At 33.6% G+C, this 16,397-nt stretch overlaps 1 protein-coding gene and 2 pseudogenes across 2 annotated transcripts; 2 read left to right on the forward strand and 1 right to left on the reverse strand.

Moving 5' to 3' along the window:
* Window positions 1-2,618: 2,618 nt before the first annotated feature.
* LOC145034862 (Pectin lyase-like superfamily protein) lies at window positions 2,619-5,898 on the forward strand. Of its 2 annotated transcripts, XM_078983411.1 has the most exons (10): window positions 2,620-3,435; window positions 3,754-3,830; window positions 3,925-4,053; window positions 4,136-4,306; window positions 4,387-4,407; window positions 4,487-4,694; window positions 4,785-4,866; window positions 4,936-5,044; window positions 5,110-5,226; window positions 5,317-5,898. In XM_078983411.1, exons 1-10 carry the CDS (start codon window positions 3,375-3,377, stop codon window positions 5,629-5,631), a joined length of 1,290 nt encoding a protein of 429 aa, XP_078839537.1. In that variant the 5' UTR covers window positions 2,620-3,374; the 3' UTR covers window positions 5,632-5,898. The 2 variants fall into 2 exon arrangements, with proteins under 2 accessions (XP_078839536.1, XP_078839537.1); XM_078983410.1 differs by having other exon boundaries at window positions 2,619-3,830.
* Window positions 5,899-6,758: 860 nt separating this feature from the next.
* LOC145038052 (18S ribosomal RNA) lies at window positions 6,759-7,162 on the forward strand (annotated as a pseudogene).
* A 7,069-nt stretch (window positions 7,163-14,231) lies between these two features.
* Window positions 14,232-15,681, reverse strand: LOC145035289 (peroxisomal nicotinamide adenine dinucleotide carrier-like; annotated as a pseudogene).
* Window positions 15,682-16,397: the final 716 nt, after the last annotated feature.

Consider the following 16,397-nt stretch of genomic DNA (forward strand, 5'->3'; position numbering starts at 1 on the left):
CATCTACAGTTCTTTGGAGGTATAAAGTTAATACCTTGCTCATTCATGTTTTAGACCCCCTTTTGGAATGAATTAGGGATTTAAGGAGCCATTTTTGGTGACCCACTATGAGTGCAAGCATGGTTGATGCTAAGACTCCAGATCCAAGGTCCTTAGGGGACTACAAGACATAAAGTGGCTAACTTTGGGTCCTTAGAAAGCCCCATGCATTTTGAGAGTTTCTTTTAGAGCCTTTTGAGCTTAATCTCCCATGCGTGCACGCAATTTTTTTTTTTAACTTTATGTGCTAGATCGATCTTAGAAGCCTAAATCTATCTTTTGGACAAGTGTTATACATCAGAAATCAAGAAATGAGACTTGAACAACCTCAACTCGGTGAGTCCGAGGCTTGACTCCCCTTTTCTGTTAGGGTTCAAAGGAACCCAGTTGAGTGTTAGAAGGGGTTTAGAGGGTCCAAGGGAGTGGCCCAACGTATTGGACTTAACCATAGACCTGGAGTTCATAGCACTCGACGAGTGCATGAGCAGACTCGACGAGTCCAAGGCAATCTCCCAACTTTTGAAGATGAACTCGACCAGTTGTTCATACAACTCGGTGAGTTAAGGACAAGACTTGTTTGTAGGACAAGGATGAACTCGACGAGTTGTTCATATAAATCGACGAGTCGGATGAAGGTTCATTCGAGGTTGTTTTATAAGGACAACTCGTCGAGTCATTGCTAAACTCAACGAGTAGAAGCGTGAAGAAGGGCAGATGAAGGGATGGGACTCGACGAGTTGGAGGCCCAACTCGGCAAGTTAGGTCAACTGAAAGTTGAATTTAACTTTGACTTGGTCAGGGGTAAAATAGTCATTTTACCCTAAGAACAGTTATCAGTATCTGACTAAGAGTTTTATGGGAATTATAGCCGGAGGATCACCGGAGCAGCAGTCAGACATATGTCGATCAACTTTTCAGTAGTCAGCCTTATGAGGTGAGTTACCTTCTAGTAGGGGTGGGTCTACGACACCAATGTCGGCCCACCAGTAGGAGATCATGGGTGAGATGGTTATTTTTGTGATAACTGTCTAGTTGCTATATTTTTGCTGAGTGTGTGTTAGTAGTAGTAGGGCGCGCTAGCCCCTGGTTACCGGTTGAAAGATACCGAAGACAATTACCGGTTGAAAGATACCGAAGGGGTGGACAAACCCACGCATGTATAGTTGTATGCTTATGATATGTCATTATGTGACTCAGTATGCCTATGTATGTTATCATGAAACCAATATGTTATGACATGTAATATGTGATATAGGTAGAGGTGAAATAGTCCCCAGATACCGGTTGAAAGATACCGAAGGGGAGGTTAGTTCCCGGATACCGGTTGAAAGATACCGAAGGGGAGGGTAGCTCCCGGTTACCGGTTGAAAGATACCAAAGGGGAGGGTAGGTCCCGGTTACTGGTTGAAAGATACCGATGACTATGTGCTATGGATATGGTAAGGGGAACTCACTAATCTTCGTGCTTACAGTTTCAGTTTTGGTTTCAGGTACCTCTTCGTCTAAGGAGAAGGAGCCGGCGGTATAACATCACATCACACACACATGTTTTTCACATGGAGTTTCCTGGGAGTCTACTCTGAATTATTTTACTTTTGGACAAAAAGGTTTTTATGGTGATATGTTTTGGATTATTGACATATTGATTGGAACATGAGATATCATTATGAACGTTTTTATATCAATGGTTTTTATGTTATAATCTATTTAAAAATGAAATTTTTGGCCTTGAATATTGGAAAGTTACACATAACATGACCAAAACCCTACTAAGACCAATACAGATAGATGTCTAACCCAAACCAACAAAATATGACCTAACAATAGAATATAAAGAAAATAGAAGAGTTGTGACGAGCTTAAAATTATTTTGATTTACTCGGGCATTGATAAGAAGAGATTGAAGCTCTGGATGATTTTAATATATTATGTGTTGTGGAGTATTTGGAGAACTCGTGATGACTTGGTTTTTAAGAAGAAGAGATGCTCACATCTCAAGGTGGCGAATGATATTTAAATCCTTGCATTCAATTGGGTAAAGAATAAATCAAAACTTAATTTTATCTCGTGGTTTAATTGGTGTATTTCTAGTGGCGTAGCCAATATTTTGTTTTAGGATAAACCAAATAATTTACGAAATATGAACAAATAGCAAAATACTTCGAATGGTAACAACATGTAACAATATATGATTTTAAAGTAAATTGTTCGTTTAAGTTGGAAGTAATTGATTAACTAAGATAATAAAAATAAAAAAAATATTAATATACTAACTTGATGAACGAAAAATTCACTATGGAGATTGAAATACAATTTGATTTATTCAAAAAATTGTTGTCTTAATTCTTTAATTTACATTATGTAAATTATTTGATTCATTATGAATTTAAGTTCTGAACGGGTACAATTCACACTCTTTTCATTTTTTATTCCATAAAAATATTTCATCTCAAATTTGTATGGGGAGGAGCTCCACCCCTCTATTTCTCCTTTATATATGCTTGTAATTGTAATTTTTTTTGTGCTACCGTGATGGTTTATAACCGTTCAAAAAAAAATTGTATTCATAGGTAAAAATAAACAAATTTTCTTTTAAAATATTGTTAAGTTACACGGTCACATTTAACGTTCAAAACCAAATTAGCCGTTTTATATCGTCCTCGTTACAACCGGAGACCACCGAAACGAGTTATCTCAATCTTCACTCCTACGTTTCTCCGAAACGCACCAACCACGTCTTGTTTTTTTTTCTTCTTTCCCCCCAATTGGACCCTTACTTCCGATCCAATCCACGAGACATGGCTTACACCTGTAACAGAGACATTGATCGTTTAATGAAATCAGAATCAACTGATTCTGCTCTTAAGCTGTTCGACGGAATGCCTATACGAAACGCAGTTACACGGGACACAATAATTTCAGGGTTTTCAAGAGAAACATCGCCCTTCTACATTCGAATGGTTTCTCAAAGAGAGTTCATCTACGTTTTCGACTGTTTCTCGTGTATATCAAGGACTTCAAGTTCACAGCACAATGATTGATTGTTCTTGGTTCGTATTTGATAGCGTAGTTGGGAAGTGCATTAATTAATCTTTACATGAGCATGGGTGCTGTCAGTTTTACTTTGAGATTGTTTAATGATTTACAGAAGAGAAATGTGGCAACATGGAATCATTTCCTGAGTGGTTTTGGTGAAATTGGAAGATCACAAAAGTGTCAAATAGTTATGCACTAAGAAAAAGAGTAACTGACATTCTGCCAGAGAGGGGTCAATACTCAATACCATGGAGTCTTTTTGACATGTGGAAAGTATTTATGCACTAAGAAAATGTTTGATGAGTGAAGCAAAGATTTCCAGAAAATTTATATTCTTACACTTGAAGTGTTGGATATGTGGTAAATCTTCCACCTTCATGTACTTCAAAGCCAAGCCAAAGCCAGATACATTACCATAAAACCGCCCATTTTAGCATTAATCTATACATATAAATTAAAATATCATGTCTTCTTTTGATTTCTACACATCAAAAAACAGTATTCACAACTTATAAATCATGAGCACTATGCTATTTATTTCTTTTCTTTCTCTGTCTCTTTTGTTGGTTTGTGAGTATGCAGAAAGCAATTTATCTGACTCCATGAACATGCTTCAGGATAAAAGTTTAAAAACAGAAGACAATGAAATTGAGTTTTCTGACTTTCCATCATGGTCAGGTGAACGTGGTGTCAGAGTTCTTGTGAATGTTGATAGCTTTGGTGCTGTTGGAGATGGAGTTTCTGATGACACAAAGGTGAATATGAATATAAATATATATAGTGTTTCTTGAGTGTATTGATGAACTCATTAAGGGGATTCTTTCTATTTTCATGTCTGTTACATAACAGGCCTTTGGAGATGCATGGAAGGAAGCATGTTCTACAGCAACAGCTGTGCTTTTGGTTCCTCCTGATCGAACTTATCTTGTTAATGCAACAAGATTTAAAGGACCTTGTGCTGAAAATCTAATCATTCAGGTAATTCTAGTACATGCTTTCTTTTTTGTTTATTAATTCTTTGAATTTAATTTGTAATATCAAATGTTGAATATTGATACAGATTGATGGAACAATTGTAGCACCAGATGAGCCCAAAAACTGGGATCCTAAAAACCCTAGAATTTGGCTCTACTTTGCTAATCTCAAAGGCGTCCTTTTCCAAGGAGATGGAGTTATAGATGGGTCAGGAAAGAAATGGTGGGCTGCATCTTGCAAAAAGAACAAGACAAATGTATAAATTAATCTTTTTCTTTCTTATTTTTTCCAACTTAATCAATATATAACACTTTTTGTTTTTTGGATTCTCTACAGCCTTGTGTAGGAGCTCCAACGGTAAGAATTCCAGTTTTTTATTTTTCTTTTAGTTTAAAATCTATGAATGTAGTTTTAAAATGGAAGGATTTTGATTCAGGCATTAACAATAGATCAAAGCTCAAATATAGAGGTGAAGGGCATTACTGTCCAAAACAGCCAACAAATGAATTTTGCTATTTCCAAATGTGAATCTGTTCGTATCTTGGATGTTTTGGTCTCTTCCCCTGAAGATAGTCCAAACACTGATGGAATCCATCTTACTGCATCTACAAATATAGTTCTTCAAAACTGTAAAATTGGAACAGGTTTTTTATTCTTTTTTGCATTTCAAATTCCCTTTTTTTTTTTTTTTATTTAAAGTTACTGAATCATGCTGTTTGACATGTGATCCTTAGGTGATGATTGCATCTCAATTGTCAGCGGTTGTTCTAATATCAAGATGGAGTCGATATATTGTGGGCCCGGTCATGGAATCAGGTTCTTTTTTTAAATAAATAAATATTTTTTTTCTCATTACAATCTTTTATTAAAATCATGTTATTTCAGTATAGGAAGCCTTGGAAAAGATAACTCAACAGGCTTTGTCACAGCAGTAGTTTTAGACACAGCCTTTCTTCAAGGCACTACAAACGGCCTAAGAATCAAGACATGGCAGGTATACTATACAACATTAAGCATTTCTTTTTCATTGTAAAATTACTTATTTGCCCTTGGTGACAGGGAGGATCTGGTTATGTTAGAGCCATCCGTTACCAAAATGTCCAAATGGTAGATGTGGCAAACCCGATAATAATCGATCAATTCTACTGCGATTCACCTAAAAGTTGTCAAAATCAGGTCGGTGTTTACGTATTCTATCATCTTTTACACAATAGAAAACAAGTGTTTCCGAGGGTAAAATAGTTTTTTTTTTTATTCTGATAACAGACATCGGCTGTGGAGATAAGCCAGATTATGTTTGAGGACATAAGTGGGACATCAAAGAGTCAAAATGCAATGAAGTTTGCATGCAGTGACACAGTTCCCTGCAACCACATTGTTCTGAATAACATCTACTTGAAGAGAAGTGATGGGAAAGCAGCTCAAACTTTCTGCAACTCGGTTAAGGGGTTTAAGTATGGATATGTGCAACCATCTGCAGACTGTTTGACACAGTCTAATAATGATTCTGACTCATTCATTAAGACATTTCAACAAGATGAACTCATCAAGAGTCACAGGTTGATTCATAGTGAACTTTAATTATGTGTTAACTACAATCTTATGTATTGTAATGAGTATGTATGTTTTGAGTTGTGATGAGTGTGTGTGTGTGCGTATAGATGTTATTCTAGAGGTCATTTTGTATATGAACATTACCTGAGGCATTTTAGTGTCATGTGATGTGATTGTGACTTTGTGAGTGGTGTTGGGTGTTTATTTTGAGTTGTAATGAGTGTATATAGTTATAGATGTTATATACAAATGTAGTCAAATAATTCTTCATAATAGATATACGTTTCATTCTTTTGTCTTGGTGTTTGTGAGCCCCTGGATTCCTTTATTAGAGGGCATATGAGATATTCGAGAAATGGTTAACATTTAGGTAGTGTTTGGTATCATGGAATCAGGGAAGGAATGGAATTGTTCATTCCATTGGAATGAAAAAAACCTACTGTTTTGCAAAAATTGAAGGGAACTGAATGAACTATTCCTCTAATTTTGTTAATTTTCATCCCTGATGTGGGGGCTGTTTTTTTATACCATCATGGAATGGAATGAAAATATAATCCGTTATTATTCATACAACACATAATTTTGTTAGATTTTTTTTATTGTTTTAGTCAATCAAAGTTTTATATATTGGAAATAACAAAAAAAATATTGTAGTATAACTTATATTGGTTTTAATAAGTTTCTGTTATGTTTAAATTTTTATTTTTTAGAGTTCCAATTATATGTTGTATTTACATGTCATATAAAAAAATTCATATGGAGATTTCATTCCATTTCTACATGTCAATCAAACATTATCACTTTGCTTATTTATCATTTCACTTCATGCCAAAAAAAAATATAAAATTCAGTGTGCACCTTGCACATCTAGTCTCAGTGAGTAAATAAAATTAAGCTTATATCGATATTAATAATAACTACACTAAAATATGTTAGTAATACTAAAATCACACAAAAAAAAAAAACAGATGTATAAAATCTTTTTGCAAATCTAATATGAGGTTTAGCATCAACGATGAGTCTAGAGCCTAAAACCACATGGTTCATTATTTAAATGATATCAATAGAAAGTAAAATCAAAATAGAAAAAAACTAGTTGCGGGTCCGGGTCATTGGCTAACTCTGTGACAATAATCGCAATAATACAGAGGATGCAAGCGTTATCCAGAATAATTGGGCGTAAAGCGTCTGTAGGTGGCTTTTTAAGTCCACCATCAAATTCTGGGGCTCAACTCTGGACAAGCGGTGGAAACTACCAAGCTGTAGTACGGTAGAGGCAGAGGGAATTTCCGGTGGAGCGGTAACATACATAGAGATCGGAAAGAACATCAATGGCAAAAGCACTCTATTGGGCCGATACTGACACTGAGAGACAAAAGCTAGGGGAGCGAATGAGATTAGATACCCAAGTAGTCGTAGCCGTAAACGATGGATACTAGGCGTTATGTGTATCGACCCATGCAGTGTTGTAGCTAACGCGTTAAGTATCCTGTGTGGGAAGTACGTTCGCAAGAATGAAACTCAAATTTGGTCGTATAAGCAAAAAAAAAGTTCGTATAATACCAGACGAGGTCTTATATATTAATATATTTTCGCAATCATATCATTACTAATACATTTTTTTTTAAAAACTGAAACCAATATCAAAAAACTGGTTAAAAACCGGATTGGTTTTTAATAAACGTTGTTTGATTAAAACTAACAGTAAGTCACAATTTTATTGTCTATATACCTTTTGTTAATAAAAAAAATAGGTCTATGTGCATTTTGTTTGTTTGATGCCCTCTAATGATTCATTTATCAAATTATTTGAAGAAAAGAAAGTGAAGAGCAAAAGGTTGATTAGTGACTTATGATGATGATTCCTAGTTATTCTACTGGAGAGGACATATTGTATTTGAATATGCATGTAGGCATTTGAGTGTGAGCGTTCTGGATGTTTATTTTGATATGTAATAGATGACATAGACATATTTAGAGGGTGTTTAACATTCTTTTTCAAATGATTTTTTTGGACTTTTAACTTTTTCAAAAAATGAAAAGCTTAAAAAGTTATTTGATAGCTTAAAAAGTTCTTTTAAATTAACTTTTTGAGAAGAAGAAAAATGAGATGTTTAAGAAGTCATAAATTTATAGCTAGTAATTTTTGGCTTTTTTCCCTTTGCATCCTTAAAAGTTTATACAAACACATTTTAATTTTTTTTTTTTGAAAAATGATATAAATCAAAAGATCATTTTTTAAAAAAGACTTTTTAGTTTAAAAAGCAATCCCAAACACCCCTTTGGGCTTAGGTTTCCCTAACTTAGATATAGCTTGTACAATATTATAAGTCTATCAAGTAGAATCGGGTATTGGATGCATTGGATTAAGATTGAGTTCCATAACAAGCACCACCTCTATGTTGAGTTATGATTGACTAGAACACCAAGTGCATCTCATAATTAAGCAAAGATTATTTAGGGTATGACAAATACGTGTTCATGAGTCGATCTTTCGTGACTTAAAGGTACGTAACCTTTTCGATATTTTTTAAGTAAATAAAATTATGAAATTACTCATTTAGGAAAGAAATAGTATTGCTTCTTAAGGTGGTTGCGTTAAACAATGTGTTAAAGTTAAGAAACTAAAAATCATGAAGATTAGGTGGTAATCCATTTGTTACTAGCTTTTTTTAGTGTTTCCAGGCCTACATGTCCCATTAGTACTTACCGTGGGACAAAAGAAACAACCTTAAGCAACCAATTTAAAATTTAAAACTACATAAAAATTGATAAAATGTGAAAAGATAGATGCCTAAATTAAAGCAATCAAAGCGTTTTAGGAACTAACAAACGTAAACTTGAGTTTACCGGCTAAACTCGTACACATGTAGAATTATTTGTTTCCTTGTTTGGAATCCGTTATCCTATTCCAAATTTCAAAAAAAACTTTACCTTTGACTTACTAATCATTAAGAGCATATGGTATAGACAACTTAAGTGGTGTTATAACAAAAAACAACAAGATGAGGGGGTGGTGTTCATGGTGTTATAACATCATGTTAAGAGAAGAGAGATAGAGAAAGATAATTTGACAGCCAATAGGTGATCACATTTCTTCTTGTCATGGAGACAACAAGAAGTACCGCAACAAGATGCAACAAGGAGGGGGGAGGTGTTTTTGATGTTATAACGGCGTTTAGGGGTGTAAGTGAGCCGAGCTACTCGTGAGCTACTCGGGATCGACTCGTTAAAAGCTCGACTCGAGATCGAATTAAACGAGCCCGAGCCGAGCTCGAGCCTAAATATGAGGCTCGTTTATTAAATGAGCTCGAGCCGAGCTTCAATTAATGGGCTCGCGAGCCTAAACGAGCTTAAACGAGCCTATATATATATATATATATATACACACACACACACACATACATACATACACACACACACACACACATATATATATATATATATATACACACACACACACACACATATAGAGGCTCGTTTAGGCTCGATTAGGCTCGCGAGCCCACTAAATTATTCATGAGCCGAGCTCGAGCTTCATTTTAAGGCTCGAATCGAGCTCGAGCTCGAGCTCGAGCTTCCTCAAATTAAACGAGCCGAGCTCAAGCTTTGTCAGGCTCGGGCTCGGCTCGGCTCGTTTACACCCCTAACGGCGTTATGGGCTGCCAACTCAACCATAACAAGAAGCAACACGATCCACACTGTATCCTCTAAAGATGTGATTGTAAAATAAATGAGATTTTCTAATATATGGATTAAGGGAATATAAATATATAACAAGTATTAATTAATGACAAAGATTACTATAATTAAATGTAAATTATATTAATTATAAGGAATATTATCATAATTAAATATGAAATTCATAAATAATCTTCGTAAAAATGTACTTCAAATTTAATTATGATAATATTTTTCATAATTAATATTTCTTATATGTGCTTTTAAGGTACATATTAGAAAATCTCAAAATAAATTTATCTAATTACAAATTCATAACAATAATTAATCCCTCTGAAAGTAAGGTGTTTTGTGTGGCGAGCATCAATGGTTGTATTTCGGTAGTTGTTGCATTGGCACGTCGAAGTGTTTGTAGTCAAAGTCAGTAGTGTCCACTTTGTAATATGAGTCTGGAAACAACTGATCATCTCTCGCTATATTGTGAGTTTGTCCGGACTATCCATGAGTGGATTTTCAATTGGTGTGGACTGCCATTAAGAAGTTTCACGAATATATCATATTTTGTACCTGGCGACATTGGAGAATACTTGCAATCAGAAAAAGTCAATCATGAGCACCATACTATTTTGTACTCTCTGGAATACATGGTTGGCAATGAATGAAAAAGCTTTCAAGAACAAACTCGTGAATCCAACAAAAGTAGCAAACAATATCATTTCCATTTCCTATACGTGGTGCCATCACAGAAGTTCTCATGGGTGCTGGAATAGGGTTGAGTGAAGTTGCTCGCCTTTTTCACACTTTCTTAGCTAATTTCCTGTTCTTTCGTCTTCTCTTTTTCCTGCTGTGTAATTTTTGCCATGTTTTAGTTACTTACTAATCATGACTTTTATTATTAATGATATTTGTTGTTTAAAAAAACATATATTTACATATTATTATTATTATTTTGTTAAATAAATAAAAAATTGTTACTTCTTATAACCACTCTAGTTAATTTTTAAAATAAATGATTAATTTCATTAGTCAAGTGTGAAAATTTATCAAGTTCGTCACATTTATCATTTTAGTTATCCAAATTTTTATATAAAATACATGTGGACAAGTTTATATATCTTTACAATTGTTTTATGCAGACACAAATTAATTTGTCTATAGATATATTTGATTGAATTAAAGCCCATATGAATTTCTAGGTCTTTCACTTATATATATATATATATATATATATATATATATATATATATATATATATATATATATATATATATATATATATACAAAGAGAGAGAGAGGTTCAGGTGTTTAAAGTAATTATTGTGTTATTGTATGCATAAATATGGACCAATCATTTTAAAAACCTCAATAGGGATAAAATTGTAATCTTAGATTTTAATTAATTCTAGTAAGTAATTATTCAAATCATAAACCCTTTAATTTAGGCAAAATCATTTACATTTACCGCTTTAAAACCCTAGACAGAAAACATCGACCTTTAACAATCAAGCAACCCTCGGTTGCTTCTCTCCCGGTTCCGGCATAGTGTGTCAAGGGAAGAGAGGTGGGTGGTTCAATCGAGGGGATGAAGAGGCGGCAGTTGGTTCGAAGGAAGCAAGGATCATGTGCATTGCTGACACCTCTTCGGCATGGTCGCCTCCTTTTAGCTTTTACTTTTATGTCGGTTGGAGCTGGTGGGGTATGTCCGTGTTCGTTAGCATTTGGGGAGGATTAATTAGACTGTAAGGATAATCCGAAAAGAGAGAGGGTATTTGAGAGTTATTTCGGGTAGTATCACGCGGCATCTATTGTTGCTATTCTTATTGGAGCGTTATCGATCGATGCCCTACCCCTCTAATCAGATAAGTTTCTATTATATGTTCTTCTTCAATTTTGATTCTGATAAAAAGCATCCCCTTCGTGGTCTCTGATTCCAATCTTTACACACTTTACCACTTTGTATTCCATTACAACAAAATCGATTAGGCATGGACAAGCAAAATCAGCGGCGCCAGTAGGCAGCTCTGCCACTTCTTCCCTTTTTTTTAGTGAGGGGAGAACGAGATACAAGGAGGTCGATGGGTACATGTTTCTTTCTTCTTCTTCTTATTTTGACTGATTTACTGTAAACCAATGAAGTTTAATCTTCAAATGGTTTTTTTAATTTGATTTGATTTCAATACATAGAATGGATGTTTGGGTTGATTGTTTGACAGAAATCAAATAAATTTTGGATGTGTTTAGGTTTATTGTCTAATTCTTTTAAGGTGTAATATTTTTGGTGAATTGGGAATTTGTTCTGATTGTCTAATTTATACAGGAAATTGAAAGTTATTTTGATGCACACCAAGCGCTCGCTAAAATGTTTCAACTAAATGGTATTTCTTCGTTTATAGTATTCTATCAGAAAAGATTGTTTTTTATGATAATCATGAACATATTCTGTTAGAATGCTCCAAATTAATATAGTTATTGGTAAATGAATTCCAATTCTATCATAATGGAATCACGAATTCTAATTATGTTGGAATGGAATATAGATATTTTCTCACTAATTTATTCATTGGATTTGTTTCCACATAAGCTGATGTTTGAAGAACGGACTACGAAATTTGAACGACGCCTCTTAGCAACATTATTCTTTTAGAATGTATTAGTGTCTTTGTTAGATTTTGTTGTTTTTTTTCCCGATTTGAAAGCTTTTAGTTTTATTCTTTAACAATAAATGTAATTCTTAGCAATTGTTACAAATATTCTATAAGAAATAATGTAATTTTTGTTTTAATTCTTCAATTGCTGGTTCGAGAATTTGTTATTCTACAAGAAATTTTTAAAGTCGTGATCAAGAAATATGTTCAAGAATATTTTTATTATTTTATGGTTCTAGAATATTTTTACTTTTGAACATACTCAAACATATTTTGTTAGAATGTCCGAATTAAAAACCTTATAATTCGTAAAATCGGATTTTTAAAATTAATAGAATCTATGATCTTTAAAATATGCAAATTTCATTTATTAAATTAATTGACTAAAATACCCTTCTAGTTAAATTTGATGGTATTTTTCAGTTATATTTAATTCAATAATATGTATTAATCACTTTTTAAAAATAAGTAAAATGATTGGCTCACAATTTTCAATTATATATATATATATATATATATATATATATATATATATATATATATATATATATATATATATATATATATGTGAGCTCCAGTGAGCGGCATAACCACCACCTTCGTCCCTCACTGTCAACGCGAAATCTTCTTTCATGTTGTTAACCTACCACCAACGGAAAAACAGATCTGATAAGATTTGATGAAAACACCTTCATATCCACCATAAATCACCACCTAGTCTCAGATCTGGAGTCACGAAGTTGTTTCAACTTAACTTTACCTCTCGAAAACACAAAACATCTCGTATCTGATTCCACCTTCATCGCCATCAACTTTGTTTCCACCATCACTACCACCACAGATGTCCACCACAACCTCCTACTGTCAACATCACGTTCATATATGGTCAGATCTGGTGTAAGTGGTTCGATTTTTCTAGATCTAGTTTGTGTGGTGCTACTTCATGTATAGATATGAAACAATAGTAGTGGTACTAGTGGTCGATGGTAGTTCCACCACCTTAGATATGTTCTAACATTGCCACCTACTCCATCCATTTCTCTCTGATATCCAATGAAACACATCAGACATGTCGATTTTTGTTTTGATTATTTTGTCTTCTGTTAAGTTGTGAATTTAATGCTTTAATCTCTTATTTATTGTTTATTTTTGTTGATCATAGTTTTTCTATTGTTAAGTTGTGAATCAATGTTTATTTTCTTATTTGTTATCATATTTACATTAAATTGTTATTCACAGTTTATGTTTAATAGTTATTATATTGTGAATTGAAATTAGAATGTTTGTTATTATGTTAATGTTTTCTCAAATAATATTAATTTATCTTTTTCAAGCCGTGAATTTTGATTTTTAATATTTCAACTATTGTTTAGTTCTGTTAAAGTTAGTTTTACTTATGAATGAGTGAATTAATATGTTTTTAAATTTTGAATACTTTGAGTAAGATTCCAAAACTGTTTTATTATACTGTAAATGAGACTCCTGAAATGTTCTATTAAACTGTAAATTTGTTTGGTGCACATAATATATTTGATGAAATGTTTCAACAAAATCAATCATGTGTTTTAAGTTGTAAATACGGTGAATGAGAAACCTAAACTACTTTATTAAATTGTGAATTAAAATCTTGAAATGTAAGTTTTACTTGAGAATATGACTTTGAAATAATATTTTGTATTAAAATTTGAAATTATTATATTAAGCTATGATTGTGTTTTTAAACCACGATTTGATTGTATTAAGTTATGGATTGACCATATTAAATTTTGAATTTTTTTATTAATTCTTTGTTTGCTTTTGAAAAATAAGATGGAAGTAGCACACTACAAGAAAATGGACCTCTAGGGACGACAAATGTCGTCTCTATAGGTTCCAAAAGTCCTCCCTATAGGTTTCCGGTACGGCATGTTGTTTCTTATAGCTCTCGTCACCATAGCCCCGTCGCAATAGATCTTTTTTGCCGTCGCTATAAATTCTGTCGCAATAGGTAGCCATTAGAGACAACATGTCATCCTTTTCTGGTTCGTCGCTATACGATGATAGTCTCCATAGATAAATCTGTAGAGATGACATGTCGTCTCTATAGGTGTGTCTATAAAGACAACAAGTCGTCTCCATAGATACAGCTATGAAGACAACATATCGTCTCCATAGATAGAGATATATAGTAAATACATTTCGTCCTACAGCAACAAGTTTCGCAATTGTACCTACTAATACCTGTTCACACACCAAAATAGAGTAATTTTGAAACAATATAAATTAGTATAATCAATTAATTAAATAAGATTTTTGTTTTGCCTAGAGAGAAGAAACTTTAGTTGAACTCTGTTTTTTATCAACTTTCTTTTTGAAGTGCTTTATAGATCATGAACATAATTAAAGGATTTGCACACCGGGCATGTAATTTTCATCCTTATTGATATGCTTTGAGGATTTATTTAATGATTAATTAACCTAACCATGATTAGATTCAGGATGATGCCTTTCCAAAATCCTCTTATTCTAGCTTCATTATAAGCCTCATATGCCTACAAATGGTAGTAAATCAAACATTGACTTAAAAAGACATGATGTTAAAAACATTAAACACATATATGTTAAGATTTAAGACTATCAACCGCTTACAATCTCCCATACGGATTAGGCTTCATAGAATCAAGGTCATGCAATTTATCATGCAATGAAGAGCTTCTTTCTTTGCGTCTAGAATCTTTTGTTCTGCTTGAGTATGTGTCTAAGACACATTGAAAGGTTAGTTGTGTATTGACTATTGATATGAATTAATGTATAATCTTAATAAATTCTAAACTATAACATTTGAATAAGTTGTTATTTTGTACAAGTACCTGCATACGTGTCATAAGAACCCATATTAGGTTTGTAAACAATACATTTAATGCCCTGAAATAAAAGGAATTTGTTATCATACAAACAAAAATCAGTTACACATAAATAACTTGTAAAGTTAAACAAAATACCAAACACTAATATGGCATTTGTATAAAATGATTTTGTAAAATGATTTGGTGTAATTACCCTGCTAATGCTACCACAACAAGCCAGAACAACATGCTAATTATAATAAATCCCTTGCAAAGAAACAAAAGAAGATTGTTATGTTAACAAGTGACATTCATGAGAAATCACATGCCAAATGAATTGAAGTGTAACCTGTGATGTAGCAGTTCCAAAAAGAGAAGACTTATGGCTGCTGTAGAGTCCTCCAAGACCTTCACTTCTTATAACCTGCTGTGAAAAGACAAGGAATTGAAACTATTATGTTAATAAGTTTGAATGTAGAGGACATGATCCAGAACAACATAATCAATACAACTTATCACTAAATTCAAGGGTGTTGCAATGGATAATTGTGAATGTAAAGGGGGATATATAGTTGGTCTTTTATTAAAGTTCATGCAATTGTTTAAGTAAACAACACTTTATAACAACAAAGAGGATCCTTTCATATATCCCTCAAACAACATCTTATGGAATTTTGTATTCAAGGCAAGAAAAAATTGAATTTCTTGGCTACTTTGATAGTAATTAGGGAGGTGCATAAGGAGATATGAAGATTACAAATGAAAATTACTTCATTATTGGATTGTGATCATAGAAGGCAAAACATGTTTACGATGAAAATAAGAAGATAAACATGAAACATTTAAATAAGTGTATCACAAGACCAATAGGAAGTAGACAGAGAGAGTAAAAGGGAAGGAATAAGTACCGATTGGAGAGGATACATGATGATTTAAGCAATGATACCTCCGCCAGCTCCGGCAAGGCTATTCATGACGGTGTTCGACATTCATCTCCGTCGATGATTTCTGTAACAGCTATGAAACCATAGAAAATCACAATTCCGGTTTCAAACAGATAATTGCTAACATAGGGCCCAATTATAGTTTCTAATTGAGAATTAGTAACCTAGGTCGCCGGAGTGGGGCTTGTTATTGTTAGAATTCATAATCGGAGGTGAAAAGAAAGCCGGTAGTTGGAATCGTCGGTGTTGAAGCTAATCAGTGGTGGTCTTCGGCAACTAGCATCAGGATCAGTAGAGAGGGGAAGAAGATTTGCCGGTAGTGGGAGGTGAAAAAGTCGCCAAGGGAGAATCTTTGATCGATCGATCGAGAGAGACCGATGATTGATTATTCAGCATGTGTGAATGAAACGAATGGGGCTGTTCTAATTTTGGGCATAGAGAGTTATGGGGACGATAAGTCGTCCCTATAGCCATCCCCAAAACGACATTATGTCTTTATTTCCGTCAACGATTTAAGAAATATTTTATTTTTTATTTTTTGTTATTTATTGAAGCGATAAGTCGTCCCCATAGGTGCTTCAAGAACGCGTCAAATTCACTTTGGTTCCCGCCTAACATGTTGAGACGAGAGGTCGTCTAAAAGTCAAAATTAATTAGTCAACTCTATGGCAACAACATGTCGTCCCTATAGGGCGGCT

The sequence above is a fragment of the Lactuca saligna genome, chromosome 3 (assembly GCF_052625555.1).
Source record: "Lactuca saligna cultivar CGN05327 chromosome 3, ASM5262555v1, whole genome shotgun sequence".
In the NCBI taxonomy this organism is placed as follows: Eukaryota; Viridiplantae; Streptophyta; class Magnoliopsida; order Asterales; family Asteraceae; genus Lactuca; species Lactuca saligna.